This window comes from Taudactylus pleione, unplaced genomic scaffold (genome assembly GCF_031769625.1).
Source record: "Taudactylus pleione unplaced genomic scaffold, aTauple2 ptg000230l, whole genome shotgun sequence".
Taxonomy (NCBI): domain Eukaryota; kingdom Metazoa; phylum Chordata; class Amphibia; order Anura; family Myobatrachidae; genus Taudactylus; species Taudactylus pleione.
The window spans coordinates 8616675-8640294 of NW_028284632.1; the positions used below are offsets into that span (position 1 = coordinate 8616675).

Genomic DNA, 23620 nt, shown 5'->3' on the forward strand with positions numbered 1-23620 from the left:
AGGTAGTGCTCAGGGTTTTTAAATAAAGAGATGAGACAACCATCAATAAAGTAGACGTTTCAATGCAGCAGCATTTTCCTATATGTATGTATGTACAATGTACACCTACACCGGTGTGATCCATTGTTCTAGGTGTGTACGTTTGTCATATGTACACGCGATGGCGGTTACCGTAATAAGCTTAGGTAATCTATGCAGAAAGCCCCTCAAACATATCTCAGCAATAGTTGAACTTCGTCCTTTCCTTGTTCTGGATTCGATAATTATCTTGCCCTTGACATAATCAGTGAGCAGTGGCTGATGAACTTTGCTTTGTAGCGGACTCTTGTGGAACTTCTAGACCGCTTTCTCTCAAACCTTGGGCTTTGCACACAATAGTCACAATAGCACATGTTTATGGGTTTATTGCCCGGCGTGAAATCTCGGACACATCAGATAAACCATATAAGAAATCTGTGTGTGCTAGGACACCGTATGTTGTTTATTCATGTGTCACTAGCTTAGATAGTAGGGTCATAGGTCATCAGTTTGTAATATGTATCCGCCATCACACTTATCACAACAAAACGTTGGGATAGTTGGAGCAATCGATTTGTTTATTAAAGTGTGCTGTATATTGTTAGACAGGAAGCGTATTGTGGGACAGAGCCAGACCTACATTCATCATTCCAGTTTCTGGCAGTCAGTATTGTAGATTCTGTGGAAAAAGACTTGAGTATGTAATTGCATTAAAGAGGGTTGTGCACTTCTATATAAACATCCACAATGTGTAACCTGGTCAACAGCTGTTAGATGGTATATAGGCTAATATGCCGTTTCTAAGATCATATGGAGCATTGTCTGTACTCTACTTGTGCATGACCTCAAAAAGTGGAAAGACAGAGATGAGATGATATGTGAACATGTCTGTTGCAGTTTGGAAGTGGGGGTCTGCGTGGAGGCATTTTGTCATGATGTGGATGTTCCCCGAAGGCATATAAACAGCGCTTTCATGACTTTCGTGGTTCTAGATGAAAACAATCACCAGTGCATCGTACCTTGCATCAAACCGGAGCCGGGGGTAGGTCATTTTTATATATTTTGTCTGTCTGTTACTTCACCGAGCGACTTGTTCTCTTCACAAGGGGTCCGTGCAGCTCTTTAGACAAACATACATGTCAAGGGCAACTCATTCATGTTCTGATTTTATGGGATGTTTTGCAATGGTTTTCCCATCCACCCATTGATAAATCTGGTGGTTCAATGTAAATAAAAATCATGATGGCCCTTTGCGATCTAGTGCTAACGCGGCAACCCCAATAGGGATCAGGATAACGGCGTCAGACTCCCGACAGCAGGCATCCTGATTGTAAGACAGCTGAGCATAGGTTTAGCCACCCCCGGGGGGAATTAGGGTTAGGCACCCCCCGGGGAGGGTTAGGGTTAGGCACCATCGGGGGGAGGTTAGGGTTAGACATCACCTTCCTGGAGGGTTAGGTTTAGGGTGCGGGAAGGGGGGATTAGGGTTAGGCACCACCAGGGGGGTTCTGTTAGGGTTAGGCACCCCCCAGGGAGGTTAGGGTTAGGCACCACCGGGGGTTCTGTTAGGGTTAGGCACCCCCCAGGGAGGTTAGGGTTGGGCATCTCTAAGTGAGGGTTAGGGGTGGAGAGGGGCAGTGACGTGCGGTGATGTAAATGGCTGGGAAGGCACTGGCTACTATCGGAGCCAGATTTACAGATACATAGATGAATCCGAGGGCTCATGTGGGCATTATACAAAGGCACAGCAGTATATAGTGCTGGAAATTTGGTATGTTTTGATCAGGGATGAGCGGAAAAAGGTAGACCGGGGGAGGCAGTGCCTCACCTACCATACACTTTTTACTCCAGAGTTTTTACTTTTTACTATAAAATTGATTAGAAAATACAAAGAAGATATTTATAATATTTTCTTAATATTTTCTTGGAGTATACCTAAGTATGACAGGAAATGTTGCGCCTCACCTGCCTCACCTCAACGCACATCACTGGAAAGGGGTAGGGATAGAATACTTACAGCCGCTGTCGGGATTCTGACTGTTCGGGCTGCCACTGTCAGAAATTGATAGATGGCAATGCTGGTCTTGCAGACAATGTTAATTATTTCATATTATTTACTTAAAACACTACTGTATGTGAGTGTATTACACACCGAGGGCTGACAGAATTCCAGAAAGACCTGTCGTCTACAGACTGCATAGTGGTACAGTCCACAATATCAGTTCACTTAGACCAGTGACATCATTGACAAATATTCATGAAGCCTCACTTATATTCTAGAGCTGCTGGTTGCTAGTGAATTGGTAGGCCACATTTTCCTAAGTAATTGCTCAGCCCACAAAATGGCTGCTGTCCACTGTGTTGTTGACAGATCAACTTTACATCCTTATTTTTACTTCTATAAAGCTACCTTTATTCTTTTATAACACTTTGGTATTATTATTATTAATTATATTGTATTTTGTTACCAGGATGGAGAAAGACGATATCGTGAAGCAATTGCACGCAGGAAAATAAGACTGGACCGGTAAATAGCCATAGCAGGAAAAAAAAATAATATATATATATAACACATAGACATTGAAGTGACAAAATTAATGGGATAGCAGTATGTAATGGTTGGTGGCATCACCGTAGTGTGACATCTTGGAAATGCCCAAACCTGCATTCATTGTAGTCTGACATCTCGTGAGTCAGTTTGAACACCGGCTAGGCTGCTCATAGCAAGGCAACATGAATTATTGGATTTCGAATGGGACATGATAGTGGCTGCCTGACTAAGTTGGGCAGACATTCATCATTCCTCGATCTACGGTGTCACGTGTGTACCGGAAATACCTCATGGAAGACATTACTACTCAATGTGGACAGCACAGGGGCTGACCACGGGTGCTTAATGATCATGACCAGTGGTGTCTGGCCAAAATTTACAGACAAGCAACACTGGCTCAAATCACATCCACATTCAATGCAGGAGGTGCCAGACGCAGATATTCAGCAGCTCAGTGCAGCATTATTTAACTTCCATGGGATATGGGAGCAGAAGACCCACCAGAGTGCCCCTGTTAACACTATGGCACCGGATACAGTGCCTCACCTGGGCTCGTGACATCACTAATTGTACATTGGAGGACTGGCAACACGTGGCGTGGTCCGATGAGTCACAGTTTCAGTTGTTTCAGCCTGACGGTAGGGTTCATGTGTGGCACAGACCCCATGAGGTCATGGACCGCATTTGTGAACAAGGCACCATGCGGGCTGGTGGTGGTTCCATAATGGAGTGGGGTGTGTTCACGTGGCATGGGTTTAGTCTTCTGGTCCACCTGACCGGTAATTCCATTGCTTGATGGCCATTTGCAGCCCTTCTTGAGCTTCGTTTACCCCCACAATGATGAAATATTCCAGCAGGATAATGCACCGTGTTGTCGGTCCTTTATTGTCCAGAATTGATTTGAGGAGCTTTCTGGAGAGTTCTGATGAATGGTGTGGCCACCACGTTTGCCCGACATGAACCCAACTGAGTATTTATGGGACGTGGTAGAGAGGTCCATTTGCACCCAAGATCCTGCACCACCATATATTAGGGAGCTCTGGGAAGCTATCCAGACCTCATGGGTCAATATCTGTCCAGAGGTCTTCCGTCCATTTGGGGAATAGATGCCACTTGAAGTTGCTGCACTTCGCCGAGCTAGAGGGGTCCTACAAGATACTAGGCACATCACACTTCTTATTAAGAACCCTTATTCCCCTTGGCTTTCCATTGGCTGGTCACGGAATACCTCACTGATGTTAATTATTTCAGACAGAGGGAACATTATTCCATATCTTACACACATTCTAATTTTACTCAATATTACATAAAAGTTACTGAAGACATCTTAACAAAGGGTGTAGTTCTCACTGGTAAGAATATGACCATAAGTATTTCAATAGGAAATTGGTAGCACTATAGTCTGTCTAAAAAATGTGTATCTTAATATCCTCACATTTATACATTAAATAACAATGACATATTCTATATCATATGGCTATATAGTTTTAAAGGAGAACTTCACTTGAAAGTATATATTTTTTCCCGTAAAATAATATAATGGAGGGTTCTCATACCCGGCACACCACATTTGATAGGATACCTAGGCCAGTCCTGCACTTGATGTCTCTCTCTTTTCATTACCTAAGAAATTGGAATGTAAATTGCATCTAATGGTTGTAGATAGTGCAATTTGGTCGCTACCACAGTTTGGTCAGTCAGCTCAGCTGACAACCACAGATGAAGCTGGGCTAACAGTGTACATCATTACCGGAAGCTCCGGAAGGGGGAGTGAACTACTCGCAAAACCTAATGGTTCTACACATTGGGGGAGGGACATAAAATAACTTGTAGGTTACAACTATTGTGAACTGATAAGTATGTGATACTTTGTGATTTTTACCCAGTTTCTTTCGTACCAACAGTAAATATGTTATATCTTGTAAACAATCAGAAGTGCCCTTGTCAGTCCCTTGGGATCCAAGCAACCAGGTAATTTACGGATGACTTGTAAATTCCAGTATATGGATGTATTTATTCCAAACAATAACATTAGAGGTTTTTTTCCACCCAAAACTAAAATTTGGTTTGGGGTGGAATTAGGTGATCTAAGATAAAAGGTAAAATAAAGTAGAAAGTTTTACTTCAGCAGAATCTGGGTCAGGGTTGTCAGGGCCCCTCCCCAGTGACCCAGTTCCCCACATGACTTGCAGGAGTGGCTTTGACAACCTGCACAAGGCCTGTCTGAATTAGAGAGAGGCCGGCTTTCCTATTCAATCAGCTAAATGCACCTAATTTTACCGAAATCTACACTTTTCGTTTTGGATGGAGTTAGTGTTTTATGCATTTTGATCACAATTTGGTATATGCAGAAAATAAAGCTATATGCTGTTTTAGCACAAACAGAACAATAGGACATAGTAAATAAACCTATCAATATAAGCACACATTAATATTTCTGCAGAAGCTGTTCAGGTGTATAAAAATGAGGTTAGTTCTAAATGTCTAAACGTTGCTGACTGGGTGTGGCCTTAATGAGCTCTCTAACCAACATGTTTTCTGTGACCGTGACAGCTTTTTACTGTTATTTACAGATTGGAGTTTTTTTTTTCTTTATTTCTTTTTTAAGTATGTTCTATTCCCATGACATGATTAAACTCCAATATCGGTTTTCAAATCTAATCTAAAATCCTGTACCCTTTATCACTAGCAGCGTTGTACATCCAGTCATGTTCTTATTATGCTTAAGACGCCGACAATCAGGAATCCTCATACTACCAATGGGATGGATTTTGTACAATTCAGGTGCATTTAAGGTGGCAAAGTCCATTTCTAGGCACTCACTGTAATAACACACAAGCAGACATGGACCAGCCGATGTGAGGAGATGGGTGGATTGTGACCTGGCTGACCTCTAGTTTTCATGACCATTGTACAATTACATCTTATTTTCTGGGATGGTGTTATGGTCATGTGGTGTCTCCTGGCTCCCATGATTCATTTTACACCAGCTGTATAGTAAGAGAAAGTGTAGGACAACCTGCTTCACTAATTTAAAGTGAAAATAGTCCGGACTTCACTTATTGTGTACTTTCTACTTTGCATGTTTGTATGTGTATTAGTTAGCAGCCCTGCAAAAGTAGGAATATTCCCATATAATGGGCACAGTCCTCAGAGCAGAATGTGTGCATCTACAGTATGTATAAGATTGCCAAGTAATAGGTGCACAACAGAATTCACTGCACAACTGGATATTTTAGGGGTTCGTAAAGGACCCTTAGGGGCCCATTTATCAAAGTGAATTTGAGGTAAATTCCCCGAAAACACCTGTTTTCGGGGGCTTACCTGAAATACTAAGCATCCCCTGGATGTATGAAGGAGGGATCGCAGCAGGTAGCATTGCCGCCGGCAGCCGCCTCCCCCATAGTTTTCGCATTCCCGATATTGGCCCCAGCAGATAACGCTATCTAAAGATAGCGTTAGCCGCTGTAGTCTATGGGGACTTACCGCATTTCAGCCGGCGGAGGGATCTGCCAGATCCCTCCGCCGGCAATGGGCGCCGCTCATGTGCAGTCCGCGGGACTGCGCATGCGCAGAAGCCCCGACTGCCCTCTGGAGACATCGCAGGGACGGGCTCTTTTCGGAGCCCGTCTCCCTGCATGTCCTGGATAATACATCCGGCAGATAGGATCGCATTTTGCAATGCGATCAGGGGTGGTACTGCATGCCCTGATCGCATTGCAAAATGCGATCATTAATAAATGGGCCCCTGACTTCAGTGAGACTTGGGAATATTGCAGTATTCCATTCTCTGGAATAAGTAGATTTGTTCTGACAACCTACAAAGTATTTCTGATGAATATATACCATAATGCCTGCTGTCATTTCACCATTTTATTTTTTTACTTTGCAATTTCATGTGATTTTGTATAATATGGATAACTCCTTCAATCAACATGTTTTTGCAGGTTTATCTTAGTTACAACAATGTTTCTGCATTGAAGATGCTGGTGTCCAAAACTGACTGGGTCCTGGCCTCAGAAATTAATAAGGTGAAGTGTTACTGTCCGTTCACTTGTACTTTCTGCTCTAGTCCAATAGATGAAAATAGTTCTAGGGCAAACTTGAAATAATTGACCTGTCGCTTTTAGTGCATGTACCTGGAGGGGAAAAGCATTAACTATATCTTGGTGTATATCAGTGTTTCCCAAACTCTTTTTTTCTCTGGGAGCACCAACAGTACATGTTTTCCAGGTCTACTCAAAGAATCACAAGTGAAATAATTAGCTTCAACTGTGGATCTTTTACAACATGTCAGCCAGTAATGAATATACCTGTGCACGAACTAGGAAAAATGGAAACCATGCACTGTTAGTGCTCCCTGAGGAATGAGTTTGGGAAACACTGCTGTATTTTGTTTTTCACGAAAAAAATGAAAAATGGCTGCCTTTACACAGCTGAGGAAGCCATTTTGTAGCATGAAGTAATTATAGGTGAGACTTTAGTACTTATTGAACTCACTGATGAGGCTCTAAGGTATCCTGTAATATTTAATGATATATAACTATAGAAACAGTTAATATCCGAGCCCAACAGAAAATACAGCACAGGCATTTACTAAAACCAGGGGGCAGAATTGTTATAGAAGAGAACATAAAAAAAAAAAAAAGTCTGCAACAGCCCCCATAACACACACAGAAAGCTATTCTCGGTGAAGCATATCAAGAAAGAAAAGCTGTTACTAGCAAAGTATAAACGCCAGCATGCAACCGCCAAATCATGGTACCCCATGTTCCACTCTAGAAAGAGAGTAAACTGAAAATACCACTTGTGCCACACCTGGTGATAATGCCACCCTATGTCAATAAAGCACTCATGGCCCACCGCATTATTCACCAGCGCAATCCATTCCTGAACAGTAGGAGCTGCAGGAGGCATCCAACAAGTATGTACCAGCATAACCTTAGCCAAAATAAGCTCTGTGGAGACTTCTGTACAGCAAAGCATCAACACTGATAACTAAAGAAAGGTGCAACCCAAAGACAGAAGCAGACGGTGAAGCGAAGGCGATTGAAACACCCTTCCTGGTAATACTTTACCTCACTTTATCACATACAACTTACACCATAGGGCAGACACAGTGAAGGTGCCGGAAATTACAGACTGGGGCATGGCATTTGGGGCAAGGGAGATAACAGGTCTTACCAAATTTAATCAGGGTTTAGGAATGACCTATGTACAATAAGTAATCAGATTTGTTGGAATTTTGCAGACATAGTAGCTCTGCGGGGAGTAGCCATAATGGAACCCCAGTCCTCATCAGATAATGAGCACAGGTCCCGCGGTCAACAGGTATATACCTGCGGCAGGTCTCCCTTCAGGGGCAAATACAGGGTTTCGAGAGGAGGTCTCCATATGTTTAATTTTAGAGTGTGGCCAGCCCATGGAGGGCGCATAATTAGTACTGAACAAGATATAATCTGGTTTGGTGAACTAATGAAGTGCTCAGTTCCACACAATTCCTTATACTGCATGTTGTGGCAACAGCTCTAGTAAAATCGTATTAAACAATATAGCAATTGTAGTCATGATTTGATCCACTGGCCCGGGGAGGGGGGGGGCAACTGGAAGCCCCCCACCTGCATTGGCTTTTGCCCTAACACAGTATTCAACAGCTGTGAGTAGAAAAAGGGCAGCAGCGGAGTCCTGACTATCACTGGCAAGCTATCTGGTAACTGTACCATAACTGTAAATATCAAAAGAACATATTATGCAAACATATTATGTCGTTACTAGACTACCATTTTGATAAAGGTATTCCAAACAGACTAGACCACGTGCCACTCGCAAATCCTTTCCATCCAAGGAGTACAACTCGATCAGCATTACTTTACCCCATTTAGGGTGCAGGGATCAAAACTCACCCCTCAAAATTATGGTAAGCGCCAGGGACCAATTTTTACAGGTGTGGGCCACTGAGTGCTGCAGTATGAGGGAGTCGCATAACAACAGCACCTGTAAAGGAAAATGTGACTGTCCTGACACCTCACCAATTCACAATAGAGGTTGTTATAATGTGATTCACCTACCTAAAATGGCTCAGCTGAGCTGAAAAGTAATACAGACGGAAATTGGGCACCTTCCCCCTATCTCTAGACTTGCACAGCACCTGAATATTAACTCTAGCTTGCCTAATATGAGAAAAGACAGAAGCTGGTCAATTTGGAGAAACACATATAAAATTTTAGGTAGGAGAACCATTGTAGCCAGTTAACCCGACCTGTAACTGTCATTGGGAGGTTTCTCCATGCACAGTATGGCAGTACATTTAGCTGCACATTGTCTGAAAAATGGGGTGAAACCCACATTCTCAAGTACCTTAAACACATAGGGCCTGATTCAGACCCGCTCGCAAGCGGGTCGATGGCCGGGCAGTGCGCACGCGTGGCATGCGCGAGCGAGAAATCACTCGCTGCGGGACTCACTACAAGACGGGGCGGCTGTCGATGTTGATCGACAGCACGCCCCGTTTTGTAGGCGAGGAGGGGGAGTGGCTGACCAAACGGAGGCATTCCCAAAGGAACACCTGCCATTTAGAGCTGGCAGCTCACTGGGGCTTGCGGGAACGAGACCCTACCACAAGGGTCTCGTTGCAAGCCTGATGGTCGCGACCATCACCTGGCCGTTCGCAAAAGCTGTGGGTGGTCACCCACAACTATGCGAGCAGCCAGGAGGCCAGCTCCCAAAAAAAAATAAAAACGCCCTGATTCAGAGCGAGCGGCTCTGAATCCTGGCCAGAGTCCTTTGGAATGGAAGGTGCGGGTAGGGGAAATCCAGAATGGACCAAGATACAGGAAAAATACAAGATTCATTTCAGCTAATTGTGAGACCTGAGAACGGAACAAACCTCAAAACAAAGCACAGCAGCTGGGTGTCTGCGAGGAAGTGAAGCATATCATTGGCATGTGGTTGTGGAGACAATATTATAAAAATACAGAGTTATATGAAGAACAACATGACATCAAAATGTGGAGAAAAAAAACAAGTGAATATGACATAATTCCAAGGGGGATTGGCTATAACAGATGACCTTCCCTTATGACCATATAGATTAGTATAGAGCAGCTTGGCGGTGGCTACATACACAGGAGAACAAAGCAAAGTTTGGGAACGGGAGTACTCCAGATCTAGGGCATCTATCATCGAACACCAAAGAGACCAGACTCTGTGAAATTACAAGGGGCACTTACGCTTAGTGTACATGATCCTCTCGTTGGATGCAGTAGAATTAACCAATCCTATCTAGGAGGAAAGAGTGTGGGCCTATGGGGCCATCCAGGTACTAGCAAATGCACACCCTAGCCAAGGTAAGAAGAACTGTAACATGAGTTTGTAGGTAATTGTTCAGTGCATTTGCAAGAGCCAATCCAAAAACACATTGCCCCGGAGAGGACAATGACAGCCGTATCCCAGAATCAGTTATACAACATAATACACAGGTCCAAAAGGAGGAAGATAGGGCAAGACCAAAGCAAAGACCAGAAGCCAGCGTTGGATTCACCATATTCAGGACAGGAGGTGGAGGCCAGCCTCCCAAGTTTATATACCCAAATTTGCTGGAATTGGGCATACGCCGTGGCCACCCGAAGAGAGCCCAAGGAACATACCGTCAGCATTTCACACCACCTCATTCTCTCTATGGGTTATGCAAATGCCATGAATATCTGGACGCATATCAGGGGCTCAACGGTCATTGCAAACAATGCCGGGGGCAGAGGGCATCCCTAACGGTCCCCTGACCCAAGGGAAGGGGGTTCACAAACATTTTCATTAATGGTGATCCTAGAAACCGGTGAAGGATAGCGTAACTGCACCCACCGAACAAAAATTGGATATCTTTTATTATGTCTTAGTTTTCCTATAAATGGACTTTCGTGGGAGGTTTTGGATACTACCAGGCGCCATCGGGATCTGTATCTGCCGGACTTCTGACGCCGGTATTTCATCCGCCGGGCATAGGTCCGGCGGTATGTCATACCGATTCCATCTGGTTATTGCAAAAACCGTCCAATTAGAAGTACAGGCTTTGCCACCTTTAAAAAAAAAAAAAAAAAAACCCAGGTAATTTTTAACAGAGAAAAACTGCTAAACCAGGATCACTATATGTGCAATCTCCATTCCTTGAAGCTGTTTCTAATATCCTCTACAATGAAAAGCCTTGTTTTGGCAATTTGAGCTTAGGCTGAGGCGCTGAACGCTCTCAGTATCTGTTAATTAGCCTTAATCTAAACATTGTGCAAAATATGGGGTGGGGGAAGTAATGCATAATGATCCTTTGTCTCATCTTACTTCAGGTTCGGCTGTACACACTGGAGGATGACAAATTTCTGTCCTTCAGGGTTGAAATGAGAGTGTCCATTGGTGCAAGACAAAGCTTCAACCTGCTTTCTGACTTGAGGCGTCGCAATGAGTGGGACAATAACTTTAAGTGAGTGCAGCAACATGAATAAGATCACGGTTTGAGATCTTCTACTGTATCTTTATAAGACCATGTTTTCTCTTTAGGGAATGTCGGCTCTTGCAACAAGTGAACGAAGATGACGCTATTTATCATGTAGTCAGCACAGTGTGTGGTGCAGATGGCAAACTACAAGATTTCATCATCTTGGCCTCACAGAGGCCACCCTGTGCCATGGGGTAAGGAAACCAAACTATAAACTATAGACTAAACCACTTGTCCCAATAAAGCCTGAGATGATATATTGTGATATGTAGAGGGCATAGATGTCTACAGATGGTAGTAAAATGATTTCCTTATTGGTGGGTTTAGATGTTGTGTTGTGTGACACAACCATTGCTCAGACAGTGTGTGCCCATCACTGCTATCTGTAATACCCCCTTTACTTATGACAGTAGTTAGAGGGGGTCTTGTTTTAATACATGTAGGGGTGGATTTCAGGTATTGGGAATCCCTACTAATAATGCTATCCAAACAATGATTTGAAAGTAGACAATATTAAAACATTACTAAATATGTACCAGGCATTTGGCAGTGAGGTGGCTTTCAATATATATTTATATTACAATGTGGTGTGTACGCTATAAGAGAGAAGGGACCATATATGCCATACGCTGTACCAGGGGGCGTATCTATAATGGGTGCAGGGTTTGTGGTGCATACATGGGCCCATAGGTCCAGGGGGAGCACACACCGCACACCCATATTTTTTATACTTACCTCTCCGAAGTCCCGCGTAGGCTGTAGCAGCGCTACACAAACCCCCTGGAAAATGGGCCCGGTGGCCATTTTTCCAGCATTTTGCGCATACACAGTAGGAAAATCGCCCAGTGACTTGCACATACGTAGTAGACTCTGGACACAGACTAGTACTCAGTCTACTGCTTCATCAGTGCACTGCCGGCCACCCGGGATAGATGAGGGGGCCCCGGACGGGCTATGAACACTGGCCCCCTCCTCTCTTAATACACCCCTGGGCTGTACTTATAGAGTGTATCTTTAGATATATCTCGAGCAGGGCCCTCTCCCCTTATCTCTTTGTTGAATGTTTTCCCCCTTATATGACACTTTAGAGCCTACGTCGTGCCATATATATAAAATTTATTATTAATAATAATAATAATAATAATAATCTATGTATGGTGGATTGAGGTGCGTAAAAATCTTACATTTGCCATTGTGATGTTTCTGTTTTACTTTGCCCTTACATTTGTTCACTATCTACAATTCTGTGTTTAGTTGTCTTGCAACAGTGCTAGGTTACTGTAGAACAGGGGTCTTCAACTCGTGGCCCGCCGATGGTTACTGTAGTGCAGACCCCAGTAAGTGCAGTCTGCTCTACAGACAGAAACAAACACACTGCCACCAGCGCTGGCAGCAGTGTGTTTGTTTTGACAGCCAGCCAATGAGAGGCAGACTCATTGGCTGCTGCGCCCACTGTAGGAGCCGGGCTAGAGCTCACTTATGAGCTCCATCTTCCGGCTCCCGCAGTGGGTAATGGGAGAGACGTCATGGGAGAGTGGGCCGGCCCGGGAAGAGGAGGAGCGGGCGGTAGCTAGAGCAGGTGCGGGAGCAGGGATTCAGGTGTTTGTTCTTTTTCACGTGTGTGTTTGTCTGCACCGCTGGGGTTGGACGGACGACTACTACTGGGGGCACTGCATTGGGGGGGGACACACTACTAATTGGGTCACCGCTGGCGGGGGGGACCACTACTATTGGTACTGCATCAGGGGGGACTACTACTGGGGGCACTGCATCAGGGTGACCACTAATGGGGGGTTCCACTACTGGGGGCACTGTATAGGGGGAGACTATTACTGAGGGCACTATATAAAGGGCACTACTGGGGGCACTATATAAGCGGCACTGCATAGGGGGACCACTACTGAGGGCACTGAATAGGGAGGGCCACTACAGGGGGCACTGTATAAGGGGCACTGCATAGGGGGGGACCACTACTGGGGTCACTGAAAAGGGAGGACCACTACAGGGGGCAAGGTATAAGAGGAACTGCATAGGGGGCATCACTAATGGGGGCCTGCATAAGGGGGACCTCTACAGGGGGCACTGTATAAGGGGCATCACTACTGGGGGCCTGAATAAAGGGGACCACTACTGGGGGCCTGCATAAGGGGGACCACTACTGGGTGCACTGCCTAGGGGGAACTACTACTGGGGGCACTGCATAAGGGGGGACTACTACTGGCATCACAGCAGGGGGGGGGGACTACTACTGGGGGCACTGCGTAATGGGGACCACTACTGGGGCCCCTGCATAAGGGGGACCACTACTGGGGGCACTGTATAAGGGGCGCTGCAGAGGGGGGGCAGTAATGGGGCATAATTAAAATTGTAGGAGGGGGCAGTTATGGGTCATAATTGTGTGAGGAGGGGGCAGGGTTTAAAGACCGCAGTATATTTATTATTATTTATTTACTACCAGTTATTTATAAAGCACACACATATTCCGCAGCGCTTTACAGAGAATATCTTACCATTCACATCTGTCCCTGCCCCAGTGGAGCTTACAATCTATGGCCCTCATTCAGAGCCACTCGCTATTTGCGGTCGTTCGTTCTAAAACAAGGGGTGGCTATTCAAATGAACCGTTCGCTGTTTGCGGTCTGTTCACGCCTCTATGTCTGAACGAGCGAACAAAACTTGCGTTCGTTTTTTGGAAAAATACGCCCCCTGGCCGCTCGCATCCTACGTCATGTCCGCTATTTATTAGATTAATCGAGTACATCGACAAGGGTATGAACTGCTCGCTATTCTTGGGGTTGGTGTTTGCTACCACAATTTTGCGAGCAGTTCTGACTATAAAATAACCCAGTGACGTGGTCAATGACGCTGCTGTTTTAAATATGCACACCCATAAAACGCCCGTTTTGACCTTTAAGCACGCCTGCGTTCTGATTTCCACTCCCCATTTTCAAGCACCTTCCCCTGTTACCACCCACATATGCCTCTTTCTGTCACTCAAAATAGCAGGCATTCGCTGTTTTGCGAGCACATGAATTTCGGCCGCACTGACTGGTTAGCGCATGCGTATAACGATCCGTACGCATGCGCAGTTAGGCTAACATCGCTCGGAACGAACGAGCGGCCGCTTACGAGCGGCTCTGAATCAGGCCCTATATTCCCTACCACATGCTCACATACATACACACTCAGATTAATTGGCTCCCCAGAAAATTGACCAGTATATTTTTGGAGAGTGGGAGGAAACCGGAGTACCCGGAGGAAACCCACGAAAGCACAGGAAGAAAATGCAAACTCCACACAGTTAGGGCCGTAATGGGAATCGAACCCATGACCTCAGTGCTGTGAGGCAGTAACGCTAACCATTACACTGTCTGTGCTGCCGAGGGCCACTAAGTATAGCTTAGTGGCCCTCGGCTTCATTGAATATTTTTTAATGTGGCCCACACTGCCTTAAAAGTTGAAGACCGCTGCTGTAGAAGGTGAATAGTTTGACTGTTGCTTTGCCACTAGGAGGCAGAGCACTCCAGTACTGAAACGTTATATCTTCCTGCTAGCTCTAGCTACCCTGATACAGGAAGTAGTCTTCAGTTTTCTTTCTCTGACCAGTAAGAAAGAGAATTGTTAATTTCGCCATCATTCTTGATTTTGGTTCGTTATAGTCTTGTGCCATTCCCTTAGCGGAGTTACCCAGTTAGGAGATGATTTTTGCCCATCTGTTCCCGGCAGACACCTCCTCCGTGCAACATGTAATTGTCAGGGGAGGTAGTGTAAGATTGATCTCCCTGTGGGGAACCTGCAGTCACTATAGGGTGATAAAGCTGGAGGACAATCTGCAGGGATACTCAGAAGATCAAGGCTGATGACTTGACCTACTGAAATATTTGCCAATGAGACTTTCACTTTATTGAAACTCTTCAATCGGTCTTCTGTGGAGACTTCCTGGAAGCAGAGGTACGGCCTCCCATCCCCTCTTCATGCCTTTACAGCACTAGAGGTGATCCCCTCTTCACATTTACACAAAATACCTCTACAATCACAGTTCTTAGGGATCTGGAACAAAGATTACTGATGCCTCTTTTGAGTTGTGGACTCATGTAGATCACCTGTATTAGATGACCCTGGTTGGTCGCCACACATTAACACTATAATAACTTTTGGACCATAGGTGCCAGCTCACAAGACTGAGGAGCAATAATGCACCCTGTAACCTACCAGGATTGCTGATTTTGGCTTTTATCTTTTACTTCCCATAAACATTCTCTAGCTGTGAACATCAAAGAGATCAACGGAGAGTCAGATAACACATAAGGGAATCTCTCAAGTCATGCACTGTCCAGAACTTCATGGGACTTAGGGCTCGCTAGATGCGTTCACTCGCTAGACGAGTATGCAAATTCGGCAAGGCAAGCGATTTGCATTAGCATGCCCACTATGTCTTAGCGTGCGATCGCATTGTGTATGCAGATGCCCACCAGCCTGTCTTGAGACGCCCACTTGCGCACATCATCTCCAGGGAGTGTATGCAGCCATCGGTAACATTGAGTACCATCGGATACAATCGCAGCAGTTGTGGTTGACCATACCCTTCCGCAAGCACTGCGAGCACTTCAGTGTAAATTTCAGCCAAGTGACGTGTACTATGACGCTGCCTCTTAATTATGCACTCCTCTGAAATGGCGTTAAGACGCTCAGGCACGCCTGCGTTCACACCTCCACTCCCCAGTTTCTAGCAGCCAGCCCCTGTCACCACCCACAATCTGCTTCTCCTGTCACTCATTCAGCCGGGCAGTCTATGCACGGCGAGCGTACGCTTCCCGATCACTTGCACTGGTTCACACACGCGCATTGCAATGCGTACTTATGCGCAGAATGCAAACAATCAGCTGACTGCGTGCGAACGCATCCTAGTGAGCCGGTCTGAATCAGGCCCTTAATCTTCATTCCAGTGCACTCAGAGGTCAATAAGGATTTATTCACTGGGGTGCCCTGATTTGTGTCCCTGGACAACCACATATTATTAGCTAAGCTTTGCCTCGGTAAGGCGCTCACATGCAGCATTTTCCAATACCCTGGTTATTCCGTGATGGCTTCTGCTGGCTTATTTATTTCCACCAGTTACATTTCTACTGCTGGTCATATGCAAGCTCAAGATGGAAGCTGTTTAGGTTGTTAAACCAGCTTGAGCGAGGTGATCATGGCACTCAAATAGTGTCCACATGTCAGTCCTCCAGGAATCGCTTCAGGGAACATACTCCACTTTGGGATATAAACCTTGTCCTCATTATGCGGGAACGTCCTGCCTTTGAGCCACTAGCCTCTTGCAAACTCAATTTTTTTAACTTGAAAGTAGCCTCCTTGTCGTCTATTTGCTCTGTAGGTTGGGTTTCCTGAATTTGGGCCATCTCCTGTAAGGGACCATAATTGTTCTGTATGTGGAAAGGGCTGTACTACTCTCTATGTAGCCTATTAGTGGGGACTACTTTCACATTATTAAGAAAATTGTGGTAATTTTGCATCAGGTTCCAGTCAATAGATAGACAGTAAAAAGGTCGACAATGTCTAGATAGACAACAGATGTTAGACAGGACATAGGTCGACAGGGTCAAAATGTCGACACAGAAAAGGTCAACATGAATGAAGGTTTGCACTAAAGGTCGACCCAAAAATGGTCAACACATTTATTTGGGGGTTGTTAGGGTTAGGTACTAGAAGGGACGTTAGGTTTAGGCCCCTACCTCGACTGTTAGGGTTAGAAACCAAGAGGGAGGGTTATAGTTAGGCACCAAGGGGAGAGTTAGGGTTAGGAGAAAAAAAACACATCAACCTTTTTTTTTTGCATTAACCATTTTTTTTGTGTTGACCTTCGACCATGCCGACCTTTTGCCTCTGTCGATCTATTGCCTGGCTAACATCTGTTATCTATCTAGGCATTGTCTATCTAATTCCTGTCTATTTTTTATAGCAAACCCTTTTGCAACATACATCCCTGTGGTAAGGTACAATTCCATCATTTGCCCTGATATACTTAGTAAGTGTAAAGCCCGGTGTGTGCCGATTTAAATTTTGTGGTGAAACCATCAAAGAAGAGGCTGCTAACAAAAGCTTCTGCCTCATAAATGATGTAATCCTTATTGTCAATAGGATATTTTATTTTCAGGAGTGTTCCAAATTTCCTATTGACAACCATATTATAGAAGTATGTTGATCATTTGCCTGTCCAAGGTTTTCCTGTCGGGGATTTGCAGCATGTTGTATAATGATGATACTCTCTGTTACAGGGACCCATTTGTTGTAGCTTTTCGATCTGTTTCTCTTCCGACACACCCACCCTGTGAGGAGTACACCCGCGGAGAGACCCTCTGCTCTGGATTCTGTATCTGGTCAGAAGGATCGCTGACAAAGGTATTATTCCCAGTACTGCTGATGCTTAGGTAGTAGCGCAAAGTCTTCGGAGTTCTAATGGTGCGTACACACTTGGTGATATTACTGAGCGATTGTATGATGGGATGCAGTCAGGAAGCCGACGGTCGAAATGCTGACCGCCAGCTTCCCGACTGTCTAATCCCGGCAGGGGTCTAACGACAGGCGTCGAAATCCCGAAGTCTGTCATTTAACATACGCCGGGAGCCCGACGCCTGGCATACCGAACGAAGGTAAACCGGGCGCCGGCAGCTAAGGGTGGGGGGGGATCGTTAGGTTAGGGGCTCTTGGGGAGAACTTAGAGTTAGGCACCCCCACCGGAGGGTTAAGTTTAGACTAGGGGCAGGGGAGGTTAAGGTTAGGCACCCCCCGTAGACTTAGGTTTAGGCTGCGGGGAAGGGGGGGGGTTAGGCTTAGGCACTTGCAGGGGGGGTCAGGGTTAGGCACTTGGTGGGGGGGAGGTTAGGGTTAGGCACCCCTAAAGGAGGGTTAGGGGGGGTTAGGTTAGTTAGTACTTACCAAAATAGCTGTCGGGATCTTCACTGGTGCCGGTCTTCCGGCGTTGGGATTAGAACCGCCAGACATGTGTCCGGCGGTATTCCATACCGATTGCTGCACGATTACAACATCGTAATCGTGCAATCGCTTAGTAATCCTGCACTTTTATGTTGGAAACGAGACAGCGATGCGCGCTCGCGCTGGTCGTTTCCGACATTGACCATCGCCTGAACATGCAGCACAATCTGCCGATAGCGAAGGATTGGCATGTTCAGGAATGATAGACTGTGCCTGCACTGAACAACTGATCGTTCGGTGCAGACCCTACAGGTGATCAGGAACGACGGTACGATGTCGTAATCGTACGGTCTTTCCTAAACGCCCAGTGTGTACACACCATAACTCCTGTATGTAGAGGCATCATGGAAGGGGTTAGTCAGTCTCTCGGTATACTAGTGCCAGTCTGTCAGCCATTCCACAGCTACAGAGTAGTTTATAGGGAAAGGAGAGGTACTGCATTTTGGAGAGAAGGCTAGAAGCAGCTAATGCCAACTCCCAATTTCCACATTTGTTGTTTTGAATGTAGCAGTTTACTAAATCTACTCGGTAGAGTATTTTTTTTTAAAAGCTTCTAAAACAGACAAGTGGTGGAGTTTTCCATCGCAACCAATCAGATTCTGTCTATCATTTCTCTATTGCATTCTAGAAAATGATAGACAGAATCTGATTGGTTGTTATGGGCAACATCATCATTTGTCTGTTTTTAGAAGCTTTAGTAACTCTACCCTCGTGAGTTCCTGAATTTAGAGTAAAAGTTGGTACATTTGGCCAGGGAGTGATCACGATATTGTTTTTAAGCTTTGGGGGTCTACGTACTTAGCCTTGGAGAGAGGTAAAGTGGACAGAGATAAAGTACAAACAATCTGCTCCTAACTGTCACTTTACAGGCTGTGTTCGAAAAATGACAGGAGCTGATTGGTTGGTACTCTATCTCTCCCCTAAAGATTCTTTCACTAGCATGATGAATAAGAGATAAAGGGGCCTATGTACTAAGTCTTGGGGAGTGATACAGTACCAACCAATCAGCTCCTAACTGTCAGTCTACAGGCTATGTTCGAAAAATGGCAGTTAGGAGCTGATTGGTTGGTACTTAATTATTCCACTTAATCACTCTGCAAGGCTTAGTTTATCTCCCCGTTAGTGAGCTGATCTAGTGGCGGGGGGGGCATTGATCTGCCCAGTGGTGTGATTATGTTAGTGAGTGGCTGAGAGCTGTTCATAGGTATTTGAGAACCTGGACGATGCATCACGAAGGCAGAATCTCTAAGATAATTGCGAAAGATAAGAAATCCTGGTCCACTTACCAGCATTTCGTGACTGCACAGATTACTTGCATTGTAAGATCATTTTATTTGTAACTTCCTCTGCAGATTGCCTATTACAACCAGTTCACTCCAGGACTTGTCTCACGTGTCACGACCAACATTGCAGGACTGTCATCTGATTTCTCCAGCACATACGAGGCCTGCGGACAGTTTCTTATGGAGAATATAAAGGAATCTGTAGTTGATGTTAAAACATCTGAACCTTAGGAACTTATGGCTTTCTCGTTGTAAGACAACAGCAATAATAAAATAAATATTTATGTATATTCTACAAAGTATAGATAAAGAAATGGACCCAGCCTTAGATTGCAAGGTGCCCGCTTGCTGTCAGATTGCAGTCTCCATCGTGCCACCAGTGTTCCTGGGCTATGAGAAGTGTGATCCAGTGACTGATGGGAGAGCACAGAACCAAACTGAGACATTCTGCAATCTAGATTGTCTAATACTTTGCACAAACAACACTTGTGGTTTTCGCTATGGGAGTAGTGGGGTTTTGATAAAGTTACCTTTTTAATGAGCTGTATCATGTACTAACGGTATGGAATGATCAGTCCTGTTATTGTTAGAGGCTACAGGCCATAGTTTTCCATGTAGAAAGGCATTAAATGTCATCTAATCTGAAATTAGCACTAGTTTTATTGTCTTTTATAGTTTTCCTGCATCTACTAAAATTTTCTTTTTTCTGCCATGTCTGTCTCTAAGGAGCTTATGTATCAAAGGTTGATGAGAGATAAAATTGTGAGAGAAAAAGTATTAACCAATCAGCTGCTAACTGTCATTTTTCAAACACAGACTATAAAAGGTAAATTAGAAGCTGATTGGTTGGTGATTTATATCTCACAATTTTATCTCTCATCAAGCTTTGATACATATGCCCTAGTCAGCAATACAACCAGCCTCTAGCCAGAAAGTTATTAGACTGTACATAAATGGTACTCTACATCACAACAGCTCTCATTCAGGTAATGTGTATATTTTTAGAAGGCACAACTTGTCAGTGATATAACGATCCTCAGTGTTGTGACTGGTTCCCACCGACTTTCATAGATTGCATTCTCCCAAGTATTGATTGAATCAGTCCCACAAAATTCCTCTCCTCATTTTTTATTATTGGATGTCCCCATTTTCTGGCAGAGAGCTTACTCTGTGTGTGACTCATTTTTGCACAAATCTGTCAGAACTTTGCACAGACCTCTCAGGTAACTGCTGCCCTTTGTAACGCAAGACCCAACACCGTGAATCGATGTGTCCGGGATTGTACCACCAGGCACCTCTATTACCTGTATGCTTCAAGTCAGTTTACACATAACTGTCAAATGGTTTTACAGTGACTGGAGTTCATCTGTCCCCCTTCAGGCAATCTCCTGTCAATTTTTTTCCCCGTCTTAATAATGGTGCACAAATCAACGTCCAATAGTAAAATTAAATATATATTTTTTCTTCCAGCAAGTACTCATAGAAGCCCATTGACATGGATTTATTGGTTTATACCTACCCACTCTCACCCAAGCATTGTTTCACACCCATCTCTCTGTGACATTGCAAGGACTAGCAGAGGCTGCCAAGCATGAGACCTCATCACAGCCCTCCTCTGCTTCCACCACTGCAGGGAACCCACCCCATTTCACCCCCAAGATCTTGATATTTGAAGTCTAGCTGGGAGGGGATATCCATCAAGGCAAAGTCTATAGCAATGGTTCTCAAACTCAGGACCTCATTCAGAGTCGGTCGTACGCATCCGATGTTTCCAACCCACGCATGCATACGGTTAGTTGTGCGCATGTGCGTACGAGACCTTGCGATCCAAAATGCTGTCGATGAAGTGGCTGCCGAGAGTTGATTGACATGAAAGGCCGTTTGTGGGTGTTGACGGGGGTGGTGGTCTAAAAACGTAGGTGTTCCTCACCGTTTTCTGGGCATTTCAGGGGCGTACATAAATTTACTGCTACGACCGACATAGAAGGCCTGAAGTAATAAAACGTCACTCTGTGAGCAGGTTAGAGGCCTGGCTGATCGTACAGCTTGAGGTTGGGTATGTGCTCTCTCAAGCCCCAGAGTACAATCGATACTATCGAATGTGACTGATGTTATGTTTGATGCTTCTATTTTGTGCCACACAATGCAAGCAGCTAATAATCGATTGTTGAAGCTAATAACACTGCTAATTGGCTTGTAATTGATTCAGTTGCGTTAGCATTAGCGAATAATAATGGGGATGGCTTATTTTATGCGTTTTTTTGTTAATTTTTTATGTAATTTGCACCCAACACAAGCGGCCGCAACCATAAGAAGAAAATTAACATACAGCGACTGACAACGATCGACTCGATCGCTAACTGCTATCACTCGCTAGCTAGAGGAGGTGCTTTGTTCATGTATGGGCGTCACTTTGGTTGCGATCGCCCGGCCGTGCGACTGTTTTTTCTTCTGATTCTCAATCGTTACCGAGCGGCCGCTTACGACCGACTCTGAATGAGGTCCTCAGTCCTCAGAGCCCCACACAGTTCACATATTCCATGTCACCTAGCTGGAACACAGGTGTAGTCATTACTCACTTACTGTACATATTTTAAAAAATCCACAGGTGGCGCTATTTATTTCACTTGTGATTCTGTGAGGATACCTGGAAAACATGCACTGTTTGGGGTCCTGAGGACCAAGTTTGAGAACTTGTGTTCTATAGGATGTGAAAATGTCTTTTTCTTTTTTTTGTCCATTAAAAATAGTTGGTTTTGCCATGCTTCGTGAGAAATGCATTGTAATAAACATGCTCTATTTTTTTTTTTATGTTTTCATTAAGTTGTGGAAAAAACAACTTCATTATGTGTATTCTAAAAAATAAAAGGAATATACTGAGTCATTAACTTAATCAAATACACTTTTTAACTTATTAACTTAGGAAGTGGTGGAAGTAATTAACAAAAAGGGAAAAAGGCACGTTTGTAGAGGAGCGCAGTTCGATGCCCGGTCGTTTTAAAACGTAACTTTTGCTAACCTCAAAATATAGATTTTGTAACTAACTTGTAGTGAAATATCTAAAAACATATATAGAGAAAAAAAGTTAATTATTAATACCTTCAGTGGGTACCACACCCTCCTTCGTATTCAGGATCTAATAAGGGTGCGACTGTAACCAAATACAGCGATTCTAGGGGAATCTAACAGTCTGTCAGTTAATATCTATATTCTTCTTTGTGCAGTCTGTAAAATACCATTGTGATGTAATGTGATCAAATCTGAGTACAAGTCTCTAGCAATAGTATTGATGGTTCCAGAGTCACCCAACTCTCCAGTACAGTTCTTAAGAAAGCATAAAAGGGGGTAGACATAGGAGTGTGTTAGTGCTTCCAGTGTCCTAAAACAGATCCACACAGCCCAATCTTGTGCTAAGTCTAATGGTGCATACACACGGTCAGATCTGTACGATGAACGATTTTTACCAACAATTTTACAAACTATTTCAGACAGTATTAAAATGAATGAAATCGACCAAATCGGACTGCAAACACATCAGATGTCAGCTATTGTTATCTGACAATCAGGAACGCGCATCGTTCATAGTTGTAGGCTCACATCAGATTTTCTGTCAGATATGAACGATTTTTAAAATCGTTATCGTTCAAATCTGACAGAAAATCTGACCGTGTGTATGCACCATAACTTTGTGATCCATAGTTGGTGCTTAAATTGTAATTCGCAGACTCACTAGTGCCCAGTCTCTGATTACCAACCCAGTATCCTAATTTAGCTGTTTTATTTGCCAATTAGAATAACATTTAACATACAGGTTGAGTCTCCCATATCCAAAATGCTTGGGAGCAGGGGTATATTGCATACGGGAATATTCCGTATTTTGGAATATGTGCATACCATAATGACATATCTTGGGAATGGGACCCAACTTTAAACACAGAATGAATTTATGTTTTATATACACCTTATAAACACTACCTGAAGGTCATTTTATACAATACTTTTAATAATTATGTGCCTAAAACAAGGTTTGTGTACACTGAACCATCAAAAAAATCAACGGTTTCACTATCTATCCTGTATTTTGGAATATTTGGATATGGGAGACTAAACCTGTGCACACTTTTTTTTGGAGTGTGGCAATGCCCCGTAAGTACATTAGACCTCTAAACCTATTTGCATGGACTGTGCTTACTCTAGTCCATTTTTGTCTTTATTTGTAAAATGTGAGTAAAATAAACATTTTCTTGGCTTTATCATGTTATCAAATGATTGGGGAGATTTATCAAAGCT

At 44.2% G+C, this 23620-nt stretch overlaps 1 protein-coding gene across 5 annotated transcripts in view; it reads left to right on the forward strand.

The window, feature by feature from the left end:
- The window catches only part of ACOT11 (acyl-CoA thioesterase 11), a 61927-nt gene extending 41947 nt beyond the window's left edge, over positions 1 to 19980 (forward strand). For all 5 annotated transcript variants that reach the window (XM_088479331.1, XM_088479327.1, XM_088479328.1 and 2 more), the window contains 8 exons: positions 916 to 1060; positions 2490 to 2545; positions 4474 to 4540; positions 6517 to 6600; positions 10903 to 11036; positions 11114 to 11245; positions 17330 to 17453; positions 19400 to 19980. In XM_088479331.1, the coding sequence (XP_088335457.1) occupies positions 916 to 1060; positions 2490 to 2545; positions 4474 to 4540; positions 6517 to 6600; positions 10903 to 11036; positions 11114 to 11245; positions 17330 to 17453; positions 19400 to 19561 (904 nt within the window). In that variant the 3' untranslated portion in view covers positions 19562 to 19980. The remainder of the gene's footprint in view (positions 1 to 915; positions 1061 to 2489; positions 2546 to 4473; positions 4541 to 6516; positions 6601 to 10902; positions 11037 to 11113; positions 11246 to 17329; positions 17454 to 19399) is intronic.
- The last annotated feature ends 3640 nt before the right edge of the window (positions 19981 to 23620 follow it).